Below are 23217 nucleotides of genomic sequence, written 5' to 3'. Positions count from 1 at the left end.
ACAAGAGGGCCGCGCCCGCGCCGTCGAACGGCACCTCGGTGACGCGGAGGCCCGTGACGGCGGTCCGCAAGGCCTGGACGTCGGGGTCAGCGGCCTGGTCCGCTGCCATCCGGGCATAGTCGATGCCGAGGTGGACTGCGTGGGCGACGGCCCGGGAAAGGCAATCCGCCACCGGGTTGTCCTTCCCCGCGACGTGCTGGATGTCCGTCGTGTACTCGGACACGGCCGAGAGGTGACGCTGCTGCCGGGCCGACCACGGCTCGGTGACCTTGCCCATCGCGAAGATCAGCGGCTTGTGGTCGACGAAGGCAGTGAACGCCCGGCCCTCGAGCAGATGGCGGAAGTGCCTGACCGCCAAGTGAAGTCCGAGCAACTCGCGGTCGAAGGTACTGTAACGGCGTTCGGGCGGGCGAAGCTGCCGGCTAAAGAACGCCAGCGGTTGCCAAGCTCCACGCACCCATTGCTCGTGCACCGCGCCCACCGCGTAGTCCGAGGCATCGGTGGTGAGGGCGATCGGTGCATCGGGCGCCGGGTGCGCGAGCATGGTGGCGTTAGCCAAGGCGAGCTTCGCGCCCGTGAACGCCGTGTCCATCTGCTCGGTCCAGGTAACGTCGCCTTTGCCCGGCTTACCTCGGAGAGCTTCGTGCAGGGGGCGCAGGAGCTGGGCGATACGGGGCAGGAACCGATGGTAAAAGTTCACCATGCCCAGGAACTCCTGCAGCCCTCTGATCGTGCGGGGGCGCGGAAACCCCTTCACCGCCTCCACCTTGGCCGGCAGGGGGACGGCTCCGTGCCTGGTGACACGGTGCCCCAGAAAATCGATTGTGGCGGCGCCGAACCGGCACTTTGCGGGGTTCACAATCAGGCCATGCTGGCCCAGGCGTTCGAAGAGCGTGCGGAGGTGGCGTAGGTGCTCTTCGCGGGACGCGCTGGCGACGAGGATATCGTCCAGGTAGACGTAGACAAAATCCAAGTCGCGCAGGACGCTGTCCATCAGTCGCTGGAACGCCTGAGCCGCATTCTTCACACCGAAGGGCATGCGCAGGAACTCGAAGAGTCCGAATGGCGTGATGACCGCCGTCTTCGGGACGTCCTCCGGCCTGACGGGGACCTGATGGTAGCCGCGTATGAGGTCCACCTTCGAGAAGAAGGACCTGCCCGCCAAACGGGCGGAAAAGTCCTGAATGTGGGGGACGGGGTAGCGGTCGGGAGTCGTGGCATCATTGAGACGGCGATAGTCCCCGCACGGTCGCCATCCCCCGCCGGGCTTCGGCACGATGTGCAGCGGCGACGCCCAAGCGCTCTCTGAGCGCCGAACGATGCCGAGTCGCTCCAGAGTAGCGAACTCCGCTTTTGCCACCGCCAGCTTCGTCGGCTCGAGGCGGCGTGCCCGGGCGTAGACCGGTGGCCCGACGGTGGGGATGTGATGGGCCACCCCGTGCTTGACGGCCCCCGCCGAGAAGGTGGGCCGCGTGAGGGCCGGGAAGCCGGCGAGGAGGCGGGTGAATGCGTCCGCTGCCGGAAGCGTACAGACCAACGTGGCCGGAACCGAATTGTTCGGCAAGCCGCTTGGCAAGCCGCTCGTTGAGCTGGGCAACGCACATGCGAGCGAGCTGAACGTCTCGGCCTGGACAAGCCGTCTGCGCTTGACGTCGACCAGGAGCCCATTAGCGCACAGGAAGTCCGCGCCAAGCAGTGCCATGGGCACGTCGGCGGTGACGAACGTCCATCGGAAAACCTGCCCTCCAAACCGCAGAGAGAGGCAGCGTTTTCCGTACGTACGGATGGGCGTCCCGTTCGCGGCAAGCAGCGCGGGGCCCCCACCCGCGGCGTGCTTGTCTGACGTGCCGGCGGGAATGGCACTCACCTGTGCTCCCGTGTCGCACAGGTAACGGCGCCCGGAGAAGGTGTCCGTTATGAACAGCAGGCTGCTCGAACGGCCGGCGCTCATCGCCACAATTGAGCGCCGGCCCGGGCGTTTCCCGACCCGTTGAAGGAGCACGGCGGATGACACCGCCGAGCTTCGTGGCCGAACTTGGCGTGGAACCAGCACCAGGTGGTGGAGCTGGAGGAGCGCGGCTGGCTCCGCCAGGCCGGTGGAGTCGACGGGTTTCCCCGCGGTGGCGGTTTTCGCCGCGGCGGTGGGCGGGGTGTGGCGGCGTTCACGAGGTGCGTATCAGCATGCTGCTGAAACTCAGCGTGCTGTAGAAGATGATGCTGTGGAACAGCAGCGTCGAAGGCCGTGACGGCCACGCCAACACTCGCCCGCGTGTCCGAAGCGGCGAAGTACTTGTCCGCCTCGGCCGCCAATGCTCGGGGTTCCGTTAGCCCGGTCCCGGCCAACGCGAGGCGAACCTGCGCTGGAAGTTGGCGACGGAAAAGCGCCCGGAATAGCGAACCGGGGGCTTCGTCGCCCAACAGTGACAGCATATGGTCCATTCGGACCGACGGGCGCGTCTCACCGAGCTCGGGGAGATCCAGGAGGCGGTCGGCCCGTGCGTCGTCCGTGAGGCTGAACGTGGCTAGGAGTAGCCGCTTGAGTGCCTCGTACTTGTGGCCGTCCGGTGGGTGGCGAAGGACGGACACAACTCGAGCGGCCGTGCCGGGCCCGAGGGAGGCGACGACGTGGCAGTAGCGCGTGTCATCGCCGGTGAGGTGCCGAAGCTGAAATTGGGCTTCGGCCTGGACGAACCAGACTTCGGCCTGAGCCTCCCAAAATTCCGGAAGTTTGACGAAGGCGGCCATGGCGATGGCGTCGCGTGTGGAAGGATCGCTCCGGCAGATCCAACGTCGAGGGTCACCAGTAAAGCGCGGCGTTACGCGCGCTGCTTGTGAGCAAGGAGGAAGCGGACAAGCGGTAACATATAAACGTCTTTATTGTAAGACTACACTGTAACACTGTACTCCTCCGGGCTGGTCGCCCGGGGTATATCATGAGGCCACGCCTACCCCTCGGGCGTGGCCACCGCCCACTTGGTGCGTGGAATGATGTCACCACGCCAGTGGGCTTTTGTGTCCGCCACACTACGTTATTTTGAACGGCCCCATATGCTCTTTTCCCAATCGGCCCGTTAACGTATTTTTAAAGGCAATTCACCCTGTACCAATGTTAACATTAACATGTACCAATGTTACCAAATTCACCCTGTTAACGTAAGGCAATTCACTCTTTGCTTAATGGCAAAGTCCCATACATCGAATGGCCACGTACAGGTTTTTATGAACAAAAGTTTTATTACATGGAGTGGGAGGGCAGAAGAGAGACACACACACGCACGCACATACACACACAACAAAACGGAGGTAACAGATTTAAAATGAATCCCCTGTTTGGAAAAATAGATTTTGGGAGGTCTTGTACGCCGCTTTATTTCTATCTCGTTCTCAAAGCCACAAGTTTGCAGTATTTAAGTTATTTACTACTGTTTGTGCATTTTGAAGTCGCCTCCCTCTGCTTAATTGTTCCAAAAATGTTTCTGGATTGGGCGGAGCACTTGTGCTGAACGTTGATTGGTACTTGGTAATTGGTACAGGTATTTGTAATTTCCCGACTGCGAACACCCAAAATGTAAAAAAAACAAATAGAAAACGATATTGGTCCAACTGCCGATCACGCTCAATATTTGTATGGGTAGTTAACCAATGCAGATTAGTGGAATTACTTTGAGATGTAATTGTGGAAAAAAAAAAAATTCCATTGTTGCTTTTTATTTTTGAGAAGTACGGAATGTTTGGTGAGCTTTTTGCTCAAATTGCGATGATTTAACTTCTACACAAATAGTAACAACATAATTGCTCCTGGGGACAAGCATCACATGTATTTTAACCAATGGGGATTTTGCAATTCTCTTTTGAATGTATCGATGTAATCACTTATTGTTTTCATTTTCATTATTGTTTGTTGCAGGATGTAGATCAACATTGTGAAATTTCAGCCATGCCAACATTTGTGTTCTACAAGAACCAGGCTGAGGTGAGACTATTTCAAGCCTCTTTTGATACCTTGTGATTTCATGTGTTGTTGGTCATGAATGTTAAATAATGATCTGTATTGTCCCAGTACAGAACATTAGTAGATCGTTTTCAACTTTTAACCAATGTATTATTATAATAGCATATCAATTTAATTCAACAAAATAATAAAATATGAGGGATTGTAGAAGCTCAAAATGGGATTTTCAAATTAAACATCCTGTGTTCATATTTTGTTTTACAAAATTGCATCATTGACCAACTAGAATGAAATTACCTTGATCCAGGTTACGTTAACTTCATATTATGAATACTGCATTATGTGTTTGCCTGACTTGGTCTTTAGTCAGATAGCTTAACTGAATTATGGGCACAGACCGGACAAAAGTGCCATTTTAATTCCTGGGTGTTATTGATTTCGATAGCATTAACTTTACAAAATCCCCAATTGGCTACTATGATTAAAATGATAAATTTTGAAAACTATATGCGTTTTTAGCATATTCTCTGGTATTTCAACAGCAAAGCATATTGGTAGCTTCTGTGTGTGTGTGTGTGTGTGTGTGTGTGTGTGTGTGTGTGTGTGTGTGTGTGTGTGTGTGTGTGTGTGTGTGTGTGTGTGTGTGTGTGTGTGTGTGTGTATACACGTGTTTGTCCCCGATAAATAATATTGCAATGTTAACTGTTAATTGATGAATGCCTTCTTTGAATTTTATGCAAATGTATGCATTTAATTGCATATTCAATGTAATTGTAATGATTTAATTGGCAACTTTTATTTTTTGGACTGGATATGTTTGTTCTATTCATATTGCAAGCTTTGCTTTTAGATTAGGTAATTTCAAATGTAAATTTATGCTAATTTAATGTAAATGTATAATATTTTGCTGATGTTTCAATATCACGTGATTATACGATACGAAAATGGGGATCATAGATCTATGATGGCAGCTTAAACCTGCACACGCAGGATAATTTCCCTCTCGTATTGATATGAGCTGCTTTTTTGATGTGTAAAATTTGCATTGATACATCTTTTTTTTTTTACATAAACTTTTCAATGATATGTGTGTTTTAGTTGTTTGTGTTTAGTTTCGGAGAAGAGAGCAATGTTTTTAATTTCGTAGCTGTGAGGTGTTTTTATTACGTGTTTTATGGCTGTGAGGTGTTTTTAATTACTTGGTGGTGAGGTGTTTTTATTATGTGTTTGATGGCTGTGAGGTGTTTTTAATTTCGTGGTGGTGAGGTGTTTTTATTACGTGTTTTATGGCTGTGAGGTGTTTTTATTACGTGTTTTATGGCTGTGAGGTGTTTTAAATTACTTGGTGGTGAGGTGTTTTTATTACGTGTTTTATGTCTGTGAGGTGTTTTTAATTTCGTGGTGGTGAGGTGTTTTTATTATGTGTTTTATGGCTGTGAGGTGTTTTTAATTTCGTGGTGGTGAGGTGTTTTTATTACGTGTTTTATGGCTGTGAGGTGTTTTTAATTTCGTGGTGGTGAGGTGTTTTTAATTTCGTGGTGGTGAGATGTTTTTATTATGTGTTTTATGGCTGTGAGGTGTTTTTAATTTCGTGATGGTGAGGTGTTTTTAATTTCGTGGTGGTGAGGTGTTTTTATTACGTATTTTATGGCTGTGAGGTGTTTTTAATTTCGTGGTGGTGAGGTGTTTTTATTATGTGTTTTATGGCTGTGAGGTGTTTTCAATTTCGTGGTGGTGAGGTCTTTTTATTATGTGTTTTATGGCTGTGAGGTGTTTTGAATTACTTGGTGGTGAGGTGTTTTGAATTACTTGGTGGTGAGGTGTTTTGAATTACTTGGTGGTGAGGTGTTTTGAATTACTTGGTGGTGAGGTGTTTTGAATTACGTGGTGGTGAGGTGTTTTGAATTACTTGGTGGTGAGGTGTTTTGAATTACTTGGTGGTGAGGTGTTTTGAATTACTTGGTGGTGAGGTGTTTTGAATTACTTGGTGGTGAGGTGTTTTGAATTACTTGGTGGTGAGGTGTTTTAAATTACTTGGTGGTGAGGTGTTTTGAATTACTTGGTGGTGAGGTGTTTTGAATTACGTCGTGGTGCGGTGTTTTGAATTACTTGGTGGTGAGGTGTTTTGAATTACGTGGTGGCGAGGTGTAATCGTCCCAAACTTCCATTCTGCACCTACCCCTTCTCTACGTATGTGCTGAGCAGTTCTTTCTTGAAAAAAAACATTCAATCTGAATCCTCAACCTAAATTGCTTATAAAAATGAAATATCACAAACACAACAAATACATTTGTGCAAAATAATTGTTTGTATTATGATTGGTGAAAATCATGACAACACAGCAACTCAGGTACAGTCATTATCCTCAGCTAAAATAAGCCCGTTCCTCAGTAACGACGCTTGGTGAGGCGAGCGCAGCGCGCCGAGCCAAGCTAGTATATATTGTTGCGGATATGGGATTTGCATCCATCCATATCCGCTTGTAAATATTCCCCTATTTCCTCAATACTTCCCAACTATCCCCAATCCCCCATTCCCTAGTCCCATTTTCTGTAAACAACACTCTGTAGACCCGACCTCCCCCTATTTCCCCCCATTAAATGTCGCATCCAGGTCCACCGCATCTCACGTAGACAACTATAGGACATCTTGCTAGTTATTCTTAGTCTATGTCAGTTAAGGATTCGTTTCCATTAATTCTGACCGCTTCGTTGCACCAGAATGTGATTGTATGGCACCGTTAGGAAGTTTAGGACCTCCCAATACCTCCCCGCAGCTCTTCCTCACGGTTCAGAAACAACAACAACAGCAACGGCGGCGGCGTGCACAGGGAGTGCGCGTCCTCACTCCTGCTTGGTTGGTAGGGGGTGTTGGGAGGGCACGAGGCCTTCCCCACGAGCCGCCATCAAACATGTGCTCGACGGGGTTACCAAATAGGGGCTCCCTGTCAGCTCCTCGTCAAGGGCGGAGCCCGGTAACCCCCGCACCCAATGGAAGCGGCGGACCGGTCCCATCTGGGGCAGAGCCAACCAGCCGAGGGCGTGTCACTCCCCGCTGAGCATGCGCAGGAAGAGGGAGGTGACGTCAGATGCGCGCTGAGCTTGGAGAAAGAAAGACGCCACCTCCGAGCGCTGTGAGACCTCCCTGCATCTCTTGGACCGTGCTTGATCCTGTCCCCGAGCCAAGGTGCACCTTGTGCTATCGAACTACCTGTCCTTCCCTGCCATCAATCCCTGTGTAAGTCAGCCTTGTTCTGTTTGTCTGTGGTCTGTCTGGGATAAGATAAGACTGTAACTAAGTGCCTATCTCTTCTGTGCCTTTACCTCACTACCTTGTAATCTACCCCTTTTCTCCCCCACTGTAATTATATCCTCCTCCGGAGGTCTTGAGAACTGTACCCCTTGCGTCGTTTCATCTATCCCAGTCGTTGTGTCCTTTCCATCATTGATTTAGCATAGCGCGATTTGGTCAACGTTTGGGTGGAATCGGGGTCTAGTCGGGGAATAACTGTTAGGTCGCGGTAATACACCACCGCTCGGTCGAAATAACATCTAACCGTGATCCGTAACAATTGGTGTCAGGAGTGGGATTCGAACCTGGGACTAAATTTATTTAGCCCAAATTTTGGACACCAATTGTGTTATTACCGTAACAATTGGTGTCGAGGAGTGAGATTCGAGGCCCGAACCAAATTTTTTTTAAAAACATCGAGGAAAAAATTTGGTCAAAATTATAAAGACACCGAAATTTGATTTTGTTTTACAAAAAACCCGAATTTTGAAAGTCGCGCTATGGCAGATCAAGACGGCTGGGTTCCGGTAGAGGAGAGTGAGGCAGGGTCGATCCAGGACCAAATTGAGGGACATGAGGAGAGCGAAGCAGTGAGGGCGGCAGGTTCGCAAGATGGCGCTCTCGCGCACGAGGTTGCGGGCGCGCAAAATGGCGCCTCGCACATGGCTACGGCGGCCGCACCCGCTGCACAAGTGGGAGGGATGGCCCAAATGCAGGCCCTCATGGAGCAATTTATGGTACAAATGCAGGCGTCCCTCAACCTGCAGAAGGACGAGATGAGGGCTAATAGTCAGCAATTGGGGAACCAGATGGATGCTCAGAGTGAGCAATAAAGAGACGGGTTAAACAATATGGGAAATAAATTTGAGGGATTAGACAATGGGATAGAAGGGATGAAACATGGGTTAACGGGGGTGGAAAATAGAATGGCTGCCCAGGAGAATCAGATAGAGGGAGTGAAAAATGGGTTAGAGGGGTTAGAAAACAGTATGGAAGGCAAATTGAGGGACATGAGGGACCAAGCGGAAAGGGAAGTTTAAAAAATGGGGCAGCAGATAGAGGGGGTCAGAATTGGGGTAGAAACTAAATTGGATGCTCACAGGGAGGAAATGGAGCAGATGAGGGTGGCATCTGGGCAGGAGATGCAAGTGATGGGAGAAGAGATCAGAAGAGGTGTGAGTGAGGAGGTCGGAGGAGTGCGCGAGGAGATGAGGCACTGTAAGGAGCGCATGGAGAAGGAGGTGAGAAAGGGGACTGTAAAATTGCAAGGTGGTATAGAGGAGTTGACGCTGGGAGTAGAACAACTGACAGTGGGACAAAAGGAGTTGGGGGACCAGGTAAAGAAGAACACAGCGGTAATAGAGGGTTTAAAATCGACACAGAAGGAGATGAAAAAGGACGTAGGGGTAATTAAAAAAGAGTGTCAGACGGTACATGAGGACCTGACGAGGAAAATGAACAAGGTGGTAGAGGTGATGGAGGTTAAAGAGCGGGAGGTGCGGGAGCACATAGAAAAAAATAATGTGGAGTTAGAGGAAGAACTTAAGGGGGCGCACGAGGAGATGAAGGAGGTGAAGCAGAAATTAGAAGAAGTGGAAGAAGGGGTGAGCGAAATTAAGAAGCGACGGAGAGAGGATAAGAAAGAGATAAAGGAGGAAGTAAAAGAATTGGTCCAAAGTCTGTGTTCGGATTGTGATGATGTGCTCATTAACCGGATGAGGGATTCGCAGGTGATGGAGGAGAAGCGAAGAGAAAGAGGACCCGGTGTAAGTGGTGACCAATATGGTCGTGCGTATGATGCGCCAGGTGATTTAATAAGCTTGGGGGTCGAGATTGACCCGGATGTTCGTGAGAGGCCAAGAGTGAGGTGTATGGCTGGTCCGGAGGGTATGGAATGAGGGTGCGAGCGAGAGGGTCCGGTGATGGGAGAGGTGCGAGGTGTGAGTGAGCAAGGTTGTGGTGGTATGGAATGGGTAGCGGGTTGCGGCAGTGTGACCCATGCATCGACACCAACAGGGGTAGTTTTTAGAGGGACAGGGGAGGCACGGGAGCCCCTTGGGGGTAATGTACTGTGGGGGCCCGGCCGGTTCGGCCCCGCGCTGACCCCGCAAGGGGCGATGCACGGGGTCTGGCAGGTGGGCAACGACTCACATACGAGGTGGTCCCACAAGGTCCCACTCACGCCGTATGATGGTGGGTAAGGGTGGCATCCCTGCCACCCTTCCCATGATGGGGCAAATGCGCTATAGATTATGGGGTGTATGGCAGTGAAAACTAGCCCGGGTGGGTTAGGATATTGTGTGTAGGGATCTAGCGAAGATGACATTAGGTAACGTTGAGGTTAGTTAGTGACAAGGATACCTGTAGAGGGGACGCAGGTAGATTAGAGTGGATGATAATGACGAGGGAGCGCAATAGTTTAAAGGGACGACTGGGAAGCGCAAGTTTCAGAGGGGAGTAGTTAGATGAGATGATGCTGTGTAAGAACTGGACAGGTGTGTGGAGCAGTGTATGAGTAGGGAGTGTTGTGGATCAGCGCGAATGCGCTTGGGGGAGAGAAGGGTGCAGGCGGCACCAAGTATGAGAGCACAGGTGTGCAAGTACAGGTGTGTGGAATACATGGAGTATTGGAATGAGTGGTGTGGAGAGAGTTGGAGTAAGTGGTACGGAGTGGTGTGCATGGTGCGAAGGTGTGGATGGGGGAAGAGTGGACCCCCTTTTCACGAGTACCCGGGGAGGGTAGTTTAAAGAATAGTTAGAAGGTATAGGTAAATTGTGGTTGGATATTGGCATTTGTGGTGCGGTTGCAGAATGGTATTTTGGATGGGTGCATTGGTGTGGTGAAATTGGCTGGTCGTGTGGCCTGTTAGTATGAGTGTGAATGGTTGGGCACTCCGCCACTGTTAGATGTCGGCCAGGTGAGGCCGCAGGTGGGCTCTGGGAGCCGTTAGTGTCAGTGGGTGCCTGAGGATCCCGGGTGTGGATCGGGCAGCCCGTGCCAGAGAGGACACTGAGGGGGTGAGAGTGCGAGAGGGCCTTCCCCAGTTAGTTAGGTTAGGGTGAGGAGCAGGTGAGCTCGGTAGGCAACAACAGTGGTGGAGGTGTGCAGGTGGGCGGACCAGCTGGGAGCGTCACACGACCCAGCCACCGAAATTGTGCTGGGGCACCGAGTGTTGAATCAGGGGAGTGAGACCCCAAATTGAGAAGCACCACAGTTTGGTCAATGGGAATTGGTTTTTAGAACCCATAGTGTAGGTTGGCCAATGGATTGGCAGGGAAAGACCCCGGGTAATGTAAAGTTGTTAAAGTCATTTAGGAAATAGTTAGGATTGATGAACCTGTCGCACCATACGCAGCCACTTACGTGAGGTGGTGATGATGACTCCACACCTGTGTTCCTTTGTTCTGTGTTGCAGGAAAGGAGAATTGCTCTGTGGATTTGTGAGACGCATCACGACGTGGATAAGCCATTGGGGTGATTCCATCTCTCCCTCCTTAGGAGGGACTGATGATGAATTGGTGATGGCAGATTTTGATGTTGAGTTGGAAATGGCAAATTTTGATGAGAGTTGGAAATGGCAAATTTGATTGGTTAGGAGGGAGAGAAGACGAATTTGGTTTATGGGAGGAACGGGGAAGACAGTAGGGACGTTTGTTGATGTGTAAAGTAGATGTTTATGGGTAGTGTTGTGTTTTGTGGATACAGTAAGGGGTAAGGGAGGGGCAATGTAGGTTACCTGGTGGGGGGGGGGGGGGCGTACGGTAGGAACGTACCTGTCTCACCTGGTTCCCATGTGCCCCCAGTGTGCATTACCTAGTATTGCGTGCACTTTTGCGCCCTTACCACCTTACTCACTTGTCTTCTTTTGTCTCGCTCCTCCGAGGATCTGGCTTTGGGGCAGAGAGAGAGGAGAGAGAGGGCTGGCTCCGCAGTTGTGGGCCTGTACTTCCGCTGCTTGCTGCCTGGATCGATACACCATATGGACCGCAATTTTTGTGGCCGCCCACAATGGACCGCAGTTCTTTTGCGGTCAAGCACCACCCGTGGATGGACCGCTGGGTCAACGTGGCACCTATGCCATACAGGTGAACCACTTTTAGTTGGCCCCCCTGACGGCCACAATTTAGAAATGGACGCGGTTGGCGCCTTTCTTTATTTCTAAAGAAGCCAGAAGGCCAAGTGCACTCCATGAAGGCAAGACCAGCGGCAGAACATCGGCCGGCTGCGACACCACCGGTGACCATGGACACTTAATTGTGCATTGTTATTGAACACTTTATTGGTGCACCGGATGGTGCTGACTGTGTGTATGGGGTGGTGCTTTTGGTGCTTGGACGGGGTGCTCTGCACATTATTAAAGGCCGTAGGGCCACAGGGCACTCGTGGGTTGGTGTATCGATGCTGGCATGCGTGCTCTCTCTCTATGCATAACATCTGCATGTGTTCCTCAAAGAACAGGTCCTGGATCGTAGTGTAAATATCAGTCTTGTATAAATGATGCTCCCTACCGGCTGTATGTTTAGTTTGAGGATGCTTTCCGCGATTCGGTTATCCTGTGGGTGTGTTTCTGTTAGGAGAAGGGTGCAACGTCGCAGGGGGACATATTTACTCATTTGTGAACATCTGTAAAACTGTCGCACTCAGGGTTGAGTTAATAGTAGAGGGAACTACATCTGAGTGCCACACTAAAGTAGGTAAAAATTTATCGGGTCGGGACGCCCCGAGGTAGAGAAGGGTGCAATGTTGCGGATATGGGATTTGCATCCATCCATATCCGCTTGTAAATATTCCCCTCTTTCCTCAATACTTCCCAACTATCCCCAATCCCCCATTCCCTAGTCCCATTTTCTGTAAACAACACTCTGTAGACCCGACCTCCCCCTATTTCCCCCCATTAAATGTCGCATCCAGGTCCACCGCATCTCACGTAGACAACTATAGGACATCTTGCTAGTTATTCTTAGTCTATGTCAGTTAAGGATTCGTTTCCATTAATTCTGACCCTTCGTTGCACCAGAATGTGATTGTATGGCACCGTTAGGAAGTTTAGGACCTCCCAATACCTCCCCGCAGCTCTTCCTCACGGTTCAGAAACAACAACAACAACAACAACAGCAACGGCGGCGGCGTGCACAGGGAGTGCGCGTCCTCACTCCGGCTTGGTTGGTAGGGGGTGTTGGGAGGGCACAAGGCCTTCCCCACGAGCCGCCATCAAACATGTGCTCGACGGGGTTACCAAATAGGGGCTCCCTGTCAGCTCCTCATCAAGGGCGGAGCCCGGTAACCCCCGCACCCAATGGAAGCGGCGGACCGGTCCCATCTGGGGCGGAGCCAACCAGCCGAGGGCGTGTGACTCCCCGCTGAGCATGCGCAGGAGGAGGGAGGTGACGTCAGATGCGCGCTGAGCTTGGAGAAAGAAAGACGCCACCTCCGAGCGCTGTGAGACCTCCCTGCATCTCTTGGACCGTGCTTGATCCTGTCCCCGAGCCAAGGTGCACCTTGTGCTATCGAACTACCTGTCCTTCCCTGCCATCAATCCCTGTGTAAGTCAGCCTTGTTCCGTTTGTCTGTGGTCTGTCTGGGATAAGATAAGACTGTAACTAAGTGCCTATCTCTTCTGTGCCTTTACCTCACTACCTTGTAATCTACCCCTTTTCTCCCCCACTGTAATTATATCCTCCTCCGGAGGTCTTGAGAACTGTACCCCTTGCGTCGTTTCATCTATCCCAGTCGTTGTGTCCTTTCCATCATTGATTTAGCATAGCGCGATTTGGTCAACGTTTGGGTTGAATCGGGGTCTAGTCGGGGAATAACTGTTAGGTCGCGGTAATACACCACCGCTCGGTCGAAATAACATCTAACCGCGATCCGTAACAATATATACAGACTTGGCATTTAATATGGAATATATTTTTTGAGGTGGTGAACTTAATTTTCAAGATGTCTTAGAACCAAAAGTTCATTGGAATAATGTTGAAGTTATTCTAGATTTTGTTAATGTGACCTTTAAAAGAAACAAAAACCACATTTGACATTTCGAAACAAATAAATTGATCCTTGAAAGTGATGTAAATTGATATCGAACTCAATTCATGGACAGTACTGTGTTAAACTTCTGTACGTTTTCCAGAAGTACCTCTTTATTTTGCACATTAGCCAAAAATTTTTTTAACAAACACAAAAGTTAAATTACGACTGGCATTACGGACAGTAAAATTACAGTTCAGTACTTCGAACTGTAACCCCCGCGAGCATTCAGGAGAGCACTACACGTTGAGGCATGCTGTTCATGAGATTTGCCAAGGTTTGGACAGGAATCGCTTGCCATGCAGGGACAATAGCCTGCTGCAATTCACGCACAGAGGTCGGCTGCTGGGCCAAGTGGTCGATTTGACACATTAATTCTGCGCACAAGTTCTCTATCGGATTCATATCCGTGGACATGGCAGGCCACTCCATATGCTCTACACCACGGTCAGCAAGAAAGTGTTGGATCATGCGAGCACGATGAGGCCGTGCATTGTCATCTTGGAAGACAAAGTTTCCTCGAAAGGCTGCACGAGCAAATGGAAGCAATGTTTCTTCCAGAATGGCCCTGTACTTGAACTGGTTCAGGTTTCCATTCAGAACAACCAGGTCAGTTTTGCCCCCTGCATGAAAAGCATCCCAAACGGTCACCCCACCACCTCCAGCTTGGACTCTTGGCACTATACAATCTTTGTTGTCGGCTTCATGCACTTGTCTGCGCACTCGGATGCGGCCATCTTGACGATAGACCAGAAATCTAGACTCGTCACTGAAGATCACATGATTCCAGTGTCCTGGCTGCCCTTGACGGTGCTCTCTGGCCCACTGCAATCAGCGCTGGCGGTGTTGTCTGGTCAGGCATGGTTTTCTCAGGGGACGCCTGGCACGATAGCCTGCTTGAACCAGTCGTTGGTTGACTCGCCTTCTGGATACAGGCACATTTGTCAGTTGCTGCCACTCAGCCCTAAGCCGATTAGCTGACTTGGTACGGCCATTGCGGACTAACCGGTGCAGCTGGCGATCATCCCTCCTTGTTGTTCTGCGGGGACGTCCTGGCCTCGGTATTGGAGTAGGGACACCCCTCTGAGCATTTCGTTTCAGGATATTTGACACCTGACCTTGAGTGATGCTATACTGCCGAGCAATAGCATGCTGTTTCATGCCGTAATTTCGTAAAGCCACCACTCCACAACAAACAGCATTGTCGAGTTGACCGACCATCTCCAGAGGAAGCGGCAATAACTTTTGGAGACGTGCAGCAGTTGTTTTCCACTAATACAGAACGCAACAACCCTTGTATTACCTGACTGTGAAGCCAATCATCAAATGCACATGTCTGTACATTTTGCCATGCCACTTGTGATATAATCCTGTTGTTGACTTCTTGCTGCGACAGACAATCAGTGACATGGTTCTTTTAACAAATAAATCACCAAAGTGTAAAAGAAACTCACCAGATTGATATACTGAGTTAAGAAAGTAAACCCAAGTCAAGAAAAAAAAAATAAGTCCATAATAAATGCCAAGACTGTATATATATTGGCCTGTTCACGGTGTTTAACACCGAGACCCGTGAACGGATGGGCTGTAACGGGCTTTAACCCCGAGGCATTCCAAATTATGGTGATATAAGTTCACGCCGCAGCTGAGGAGAATCACGACGACCTTGAAGCTTTTAATAAAACCATAGTCATACTGGTTTATTCCCGAACAAACGACAAGCAGGGAAAATAAAATCAATTCTAACTATATCCAATAAGGTAAACCAGGGTGAAATAAATCCGATTAATTAAAGCTAAGGGGCCTCACTCTCAGTCACAAGCACAGACGTGGTGAGGGACACAAAACCGGGTGACTTATCTCTGGTGTGGCAGCGGGAAGATGGACATGGGGCTGGTGTTGAGGAGATGGTCAGGACGATGGGCAAGGTGAGGTTGACAGCTGAATGAACCACCAGCATTGGGGAGGGGGAGGGGGTAGGATGAAGCCAGCTCAAGAGCCAAGGCAGGATAGCCTCCTTCCTTAACGTTTTCCACTGCTCCATTCCCCTCACAACTCCTTCAGGAACGCTGTGAACACCACCGTTCTCTTCTCAGCCTCTGAGAGCTCCTCTGCACTCCTTTCCCGCTTGTCCTGGCTCCTCCCCCTTCTCCTCAGCCTCGCCAGACCCTACGAGCCCCCTCCGCACACTATTCCCACCTAATTATTCTCACAGAACTCACTGATTTGCTCCTCCCTCATCTCCCTTGACAACGCTTGCCCCTCCTCCAGGCGTTGAGCTCCACCCCCGTCCAGGGGATGATTATAGCTCCGCCCCTTTCTCCTTTTGCTTAGCAGAATGCCACGTCTTTCTGCCTCGACTTTCTGGGCTTTTGTGAACATTGTTCAACAGAGATGTCACCCGGCACGCCCGGTGGAAGTTTACATAAGATTTAACACACGTTTCCTTAACTTTAATCACTCTCTATCTTATCACAAGCATGACCCTCATATGCACATTCAAACACAATCCTTAGGCTAACAACTTGCTACTTCCTTACATCGAGATTTGCTTCCTACTCGCATGTGGTCCATGCTATTCCTACACAGTTCTATCTCTTCTAACGTAGTCTCTATCCTCCCCCATTAACGTAACAATATATAAGCAAACAGACAAATAGACAGGGGTGAACACATAACCTCCATCCACCTTTGGTGGCAGAGGTAAATACACACACACACACACACTGGTACTGAGAAGTGGAAAAAAGAGTTCATTTTGTGGATTATTGTATCACATTCCAAGAACCCTTTGATTGTCCCCCGTACTTTTGTAAAGGTGAATGGAAGAGAAAGCATCTTGTAGCTTGTGTAATGGAAATTTTTGTTTGTGCTGTTTGACTTCATTATAGCATTTTGTTCTTCTTCCTTTGGGATATGAAAGATCGAATTGTAAAACTTTTCTAAAATTTGCCCCAAAGGTGAAGCGAATTCCGGGTGCAAATGAGCAAATGTTGAAGCAACATGTTGAAAGTCTGAAGTGACCAATGGATCTGCTGCTTCTGAACATCTGTCGTGTTCATGCTCTGATTGCTCTGCCCATGATGGAATTTTGAAATTTAAGCTGCTTGCCAAACTTTTCTTTCTTTGCTCTGCTGTAATGATTTGTCATTTGTCTTGAATGTTTGGTGAAATTTAATGGATATAAATAAAATTCACATTTCTTGCTTTCCTGTTTTCTTTTTTGTGTACTGTTGGTGTGTTGATTATGACAATTTCTTTAATCCCTCGAAACAATTTTGTTTATTTTATGGACACCTCGGTATACAAACAAAATGTCCCTCAATGGAAGGAGTCCTTTCACCATGGAAGGGGATTCATTTACATTTTCAAAGCCTTCATGGGGCATTGATAAAAGATGCAGAAAAGCCTTTTACCAGGTTTAACAGTTACAGGACCATACATAGAGCACAGCTTGAAGGTAACCGGCAGAGAACCGTACATAGAGCACAGCTTGAAGGTAACCGACAGAGAACCATACATAGAGCATAGCTTGAGGGTACCCGGCAGAGAACCGTACATAGAGTACAGCTTGAAGGTAACCGGCAGAGAACCATACATAGAGCACAGCTTGAAGGTAACCGGCAGAGAACCGTACATAGAGCATAGCTTGAGGGTAACCAGCAGAGAACCACACATAGAGCACAGCTTGAAGGTAACCGGCAGAGAACCGCACATAGAGCATAGCTTGAGGGTAAACGGCACCGGACCGTACAAAGAGCATAGCTTGAGGGTAACTGGCACAGGACCGTACATAGAGCATAGCTTGAAGGTAACCGGCACAGGACCGTACATAGAGCATAGCTTGAGGGTAACCGGCACAGGACCATACATAGAGCATATCTTGAGGGTAACCGGCAGAGAACCATACATAGAGCATAGCTTGGGGGTAACTGGCACAGGACCATACAAAGAGCATATCTTGAGGGTAACCGGCACAGGACTGTGCATAAAGCATAGCTTGAGGGTAACCACACAGGACCATACATGGAGCACAGCTTGAAGGTAACCGGTAGAGAACCGCACATAGAGCACAGCTTGAAGGTAACCGGCAGAGAACCGCACATAGAGCATAGCTTGAGGGTAACCGGCACAGGACCGTACATAGAGCATAGCTTGAAGGTAACCGGCAGAGAACCGCACATAGAGCACAGCTTGAAGGTAACCGGCAGAGAGACGCACATAGAGCATAGCTTGAGGGTAACCGACACAGGACCGTACATAGAGCACAGCTTGAAGGTAACTGGCAGAGAACCGCACATCGAGCACAGCTTGAAGCTAACCGGCAGAGAACCGCACATAGAGCATAGCTTGAGGGTAACCGGCACAGGACCGTACATAGAGCATAGCTTGAGGGTAACTGGCACAGAACCGCACATAGAGCATAGCTTGAAGGTAACCGGCACAGGACCGTACATAGAGCATAGCTTGAGGGTAACCGGCACAGGACCATACATAGAGCATATCTTGAGGGTAACCGGCAGAGAACCATACATAGAGCATAGCTTGGGGGTAACTGGCACAGGACCATACATAGAGCATATCTTGAGGGTAACCGGCACAGGACTGTACATAAAGCATAGCTTGAGGGTAACCGCACAGGACCATACATAGAGCATATCGTGAGGGTAAAAAAAGGAGAGGTAACATAGCACAAGGCTGGGGTACCTCACACACTCGCTTTGTGACATTTTCTTAGGAAGGTGGTAATAGCAGCGACAATGTATTGGTTGTATATTTAATTGAATGGGTACCTAGAATCAAGTGGGATAGAAGGTACACAATCGGTTGTAAAGTCCTTGGATTAAAAATGTTTTTTTTCTGAACTGCAAGATCGTCCCAACTTTTACAAAAGTCATTCAATGTCATCAAAAAACTTAGATCATCCAAAACAGTAACTTTTAAACCAATCAAATAATCCGTTTTTTGTGATTATCCTCGACGTTTCAGTTAAATATAATGAGCAAGAGTACCTGATGGCTGCTACTTAACATGTGCAGTGTCATCAGGTCATTGTGAAAGTGAGTCCCCTGTCCTTCCAAATTAGCTTTGGTATTTTGATTCCCTGTGGCTAAATCACGAGGACTTCTTGTGGGATTGGTTGGTTAAAGATGCGTCAGTTCACAAGGCCCAATGCCTGCAGAGAGGGTGTCGTCCCTCACCCTCACCCAACAATGGTGGCTTGCTGTCGTCTGAAATAATGAAGGTGAAGGTTAAATATAATGTCACTTCCTAATGTCCTCGTTTTAACCACACACTTCAGCACTTGTGTTAACATTACCTCAATTGTTTATCTACTAGGGCATGCCCGTACGTGGGTGCAATGCCCGTACGTGGGTACGTGGGTACGTGGGTGCGAGTACGGTGACAATCCCCCCCCCCCTCTATTTACATGAAATGGTTTGGTCCATGAAATGTTTTGGTCCATTCGCAACGCCAAAGCGAACGGCGAACGCTTTACATGAAATGGTTTGGTCCATGAAATGTTTTGGTCCATTCGCAACGCCAAAGCGAACGGCGAACGCTTTACATGAAATGGTTTGGTTCATGAAATGTTTTGGTCCATTCGCAACGCCAAAGCGAACGGCGAACGCTTTACATGAAATGGTTTGGTCCATGAAATGTTTTGGTCCATTCGCAACGCAAAGCGAACGGCGAACGGCTTGCGAGTACAGTGACAATCCCCCCCCCTCTATTTACATGAAATGGTTTGGTCCATGAAATGTTTTGGTCCATTCGCAACGCCAAAGCGAACGGCGAACGGCTTGCGAGTACGGTGACAATCCCCCCCCCTCTATTTACATGAAATGGTTTTAATTAGTTTTAAAACATAGTTTAACGCCAACATAGCGGCAACATAGTTTGCCAACGTGAAATAAATGAATACGCTCTCAAATGTGCCGTCCGAGGCAGAGTGTGTTCGCCACGTTCGGCACACTCGATAACTCGCTGCTCTCTGATTGGTTGAATCGTTTTTTGGACATAGCTCGGTAAGTACTTGTCCGATTAATATGAAACCTTGAAAAGGCACATCCTCGGGTCCCCAGCAATATACCTGGCAAGTTTAAAGTATATCGGACCCGTGGTTGTCGAGAAACAGCGGTCACAGACAAACATACACACATACACACATACAAACACACATACACACAGAGATTAATGGAATTATAGATAGACTAGGGCATGCCCGTACTATATCTATATCTAAAATTATATCCCCCCCCGCCCCCTCTATTTACATGAAATGGTTTGGTCCAAAGCGAACGGCTTGCGAGTGGTGACAATCCCCCCCCTCTATTTACATGCAATGGTTTGGTCCAAAGCGAACGGCTTCCGGAGTTTGGTAAAGAAATCGCCATCGCGTGCACAAACGCGCAGGAAAGCGAATGAAACGCAAATTCGTTTTTATTAGTTGTAAAACATAGTTTAACGCCAACATAGTTTGCAAACGTGAAATAAATGAATACGCTCTCAAATGTGCCATCCGAGGCAGAGTGTGCCCGCCACGTTCGGCACACGCGATCGTTCGCTGCTCTCTGATTGGTTGAATCGTTTTTTGGACATAGCTCGGTAAGTAATTGTCCGATTAATATGAAACCTTGAAAAGGCACATCCTCGGGTCCCCAGCAATATACCTGGCAAGTTAAAAGTATATCGGACCCGTGGTTGTCGAGAAACAGCGGTCACAGACAAACAAACGTACAGACAGAGATTACTGGAATTATAGATAGATGAACATTCCTTCAAAATGTAAGCACTATTTAGCTTCAGAATATTTACCTGTATCATTACTGTTATGAACACGTCAATGAATGCCAGGTGAATGTTTTTTGGAGCAAATTCCTGGAGAGGTTTATGAAGAGGTCATGCTTCTCATGGTGCAGCCTTGGGGTTTAGATTCTGATGTTTTCCTTTGGTTACCATATTTGCTTGATGTTTGAATTCAAATCGTCATCGTTTTACAACCAATTAATCTGTGTAATGGATTTACGTATGATCTACATTTGTTAATACAGGTAAGTACGTCGATTTCTCAAGCAAAAAAGATACTTTTCAAGGTATTTTTCAACTTTGGGCGTATGCTTGTCCTATCGGAGTGGAAGTTTTTATATTCCTTCATTGTAGTGGACAATAACTATTGCCATGCACCATTCTTAAAGTTGCGTTACCGTTATAATTTTGAGGCCAGAACATTAGGGGTAGGAGAAATAAAAAATGATCAGAACTTTGTACAGAAACAAGATAACAACTAGATGGTATTCATAGAATACTTTCCCTGCGCAGTCAACTTGTTGCGAGCCAACTCTTCTGTTTTTGAACATTTTTTTTTCTTTCATCCAATATGGCTGCCAGACCACGTGAGCGATGACATCATAAATTTATATTCTCTGATATAATTGTTGCATAGATCATGCTCAATACATTTCAAACTGAGCAGAGCGTTTTCCCTGTCGAATTATGACGTAATAATTATGGCACCAATGACGTCATCGTTAACAACACATATTCCCCATATGGAGTTCTTTACAATGAGCCATGTTTCAATTTTTCCCATGCAGCGGTTTTAGAGATGTAGAGCTGCAACATTTTTCGGTTTTTCGAAGATGGCGCCTGGACCACATGACCGATGTCATGATTATCATTGAAATATTCGAAAGGAAGAGGCACTGATGGTGAAAATTTAGTGTCCATCAGACCAACAGTTGCTGATTTTTTTTGTCCCCCGTCGCACCGCGGAGCGAAAGGCGGACTTATGTTTTCCCCTCCGTCCTTATGTGCGTGCGGGCGTGCGTACGTGCGTGCGTAAGCGAAGGACCGAATTCTAATTTGGTGTGTGGTGCAACCCACGTCAAAATCCAAGATGGCCGCCGCCATGTATGTCTGAACCTTGTGAGCGGAATATCTTGAACAATAAGTGAAGTACCAACTTCTAATCTGGTGTGTGGGTGTATCTCGGCACAAGGAAGAACGCTATTGAAAATTGGATCGCCACGTCAAAATCCAAGATGGCCGCCACCATATATGTCCGAACCTTGTGAGCGAAATATCTTGAAAAATAAACGAACTACTAACTTCTAATCTGGTGTTTGGGTGTATCTACGCATAAGGAAGAACGCTGTTGAAAATTGGGTCGCCACGGCAAAATCCAAAATGCCTGCCGCCATGTATGTCTGAACCTTGTGAGCGGAATATCTTGAAAAATAAGCGAAGTACAAACTTCTAATCTGGTGTGTGGTTGTATCTAGGCTTAAGGAAGAACGCTATTGTAAATTGGATCGCCACGTCAAAATCCAAGATGGCCGCCTCCATATATATGTCTGAACCTTGTGAGCGAAATATCTTGAAAAATAAACGAACTACTAACTTATAATCTGGTGTGTGGGTGTATCTACGCATAAGGAAGAAGGCTATTGAAAATTGGGTCGCCACGTCAAAATCCAAGATGGCCGCGCCCATATATATGTCTGAACCTTGTGAGCGAAATATCTTGAAAAATAAACGAACTACTAACTTCTAATCTGGTGTGTTGGTGTGTCTACGCATAAGGAAGAAGGCTATTGAAAATTGGGTCGCCACGTCAAAATCCAAGATGGCCGCCTTGCGTCTTCCACTTTGTCAACTTGCATCACTTCACCGACGGGGGACCCAGGCGTAACGCTTGTTTTTATAATGATCAGATGGATGTGTTGTATTTGTCGAATTATGACATCATAACGAAGGCACCAATGACATCATCATTAACATATCTTATTCCCCATGGGGAGTAGTTGACAATGAGCCAGGTCTCAATTTTTTCCATGGAGTGGTTTCAGAGATATAGAGGTGCGAAGGTTTTTCCAAGATGGCGCCTGTACCAGGTGACTTATGACATCATAATAATCATTAAAATATTCTTCAGGAGGAAGCGCTCCTATGGTGAAAATTTCATGTCAATCTGACCAACGGTTGCCGAGAAAATGAATTTTTAAAACGCAGACACGGCACACGTCCGGCACACGGCACACACACGTATGGAACTGAATGCTTAACCAAGCTCTCTGCTTCGCGAGCGCAAGGTAACAAATTATCACACAAAATGTTTGTATTGAACGGCTCTATAAGTTAACATATATAAAATGCCAATCAGTTCAATATGTAGGTCACCACAGGTCAAAAGGTCATCAAATTAGATGAATGCCTAAAATCAGAGTACTCGTCAAATATTTAGCAATTTTAGCCTTGAAATTGGATTTTAGTTTCTTTTTTTCTGACTTGAATGTCTAGAATAGAGATCCTGTCTTCACAGAGTGGACCGAGAGACAGGGTTTCTGTGACAGTGTAAGTCACCTCTATCACTCCATCAGATCATAGGAATCCTCACAGGAACTTGCAAAGGCTTTACAAAGCAGTTGCCACTGATCCAGTTTTGTATATTAAAACTCATTTGCTCTGTAATATAATGTTTTGGGAGAATTGGAATACGAGTGCATTACCTGGAACAAAATGGGTGTTTTTTGCCTTTTTTGAAAAGTGACCTTCTTCCACTTGTTACTGATTAAATATTTTAAGAAACAATTCAACATGGGTGGTATGAATGCTTCGCAGGATTTCGATTCGAACCATTTTGGTCAGAATTTTTTTAAAATCCAATTTCAATGTGAAAATTGCTAAATATTTAGTGTTCCCTGATATTAATCATCTTACTATACTTCACCAAATGTCCGTCCGTCTGTCTGTCTGTCTGTCCATCCGTTCAAAGGTACCGCAAAAACAGCTGAACAGATCGCATCGATATTTTGGGTGGGTAATCCTGGGATCCCCAGGAGTAAAATAGGGTATATTGTTTTTCCAATTTCAGCTTTGGTCTCCAGCATTCTCAGGTTTGGACTCCCGCATAACATTTGCGTTCGCATAATGTTCATTGTGA

General features: G+C 47.9%; 1 protein-coding gene across 2 annotated transcripts in view; it reads left to right on the top strand.

Moving 5' to 3' along the window:
- Positions 1-23217, top strand: part of LOC137419324 (thioredoxin-like) — a 274666-nt gene that overhangs the window by 68726 nt on the left and 182723 nt on the right. Inside the window, exons 4-5 of one of the 2 annotated variants that reach the window (XM_078781866.1) lie at positions 3908-3973; positions 16232-16478. In XM_078781866.1, coding sequence (XP_078637992.1) covers positions 3908-3973; positions 16232-16294 — 129 coding nt within the window. In that variant the 3' untranslated portion in view covers positions 16295-16478. Of the gene's footprint in view, positions 1-3907; positions 3974-16231; positions 16479-23217 lie in introns of those variants that run through there. The other variant, XM_078781864.1, reaches the window with a different exon arrangement.

This window comes from Myxine glutinosa, chromosome 1 (assembly GCF_964187855.1).
Source record: "Myxine glutinosa chromosome 1, kmMyxGlut1.1, whole genome shotgun sequence".
Taxonomy (NCBI): Eukaryota; Metazoa; Chordata; class Myxini; order Myxiniformes; family Myxinidae; genus Myxine; species Myxine glutinosa.
The sequence above is the reverse complement of the archived record's forward strand: the minus strand, read 5'-3'. Positions and strand labels throughout refer to the sequence as shown.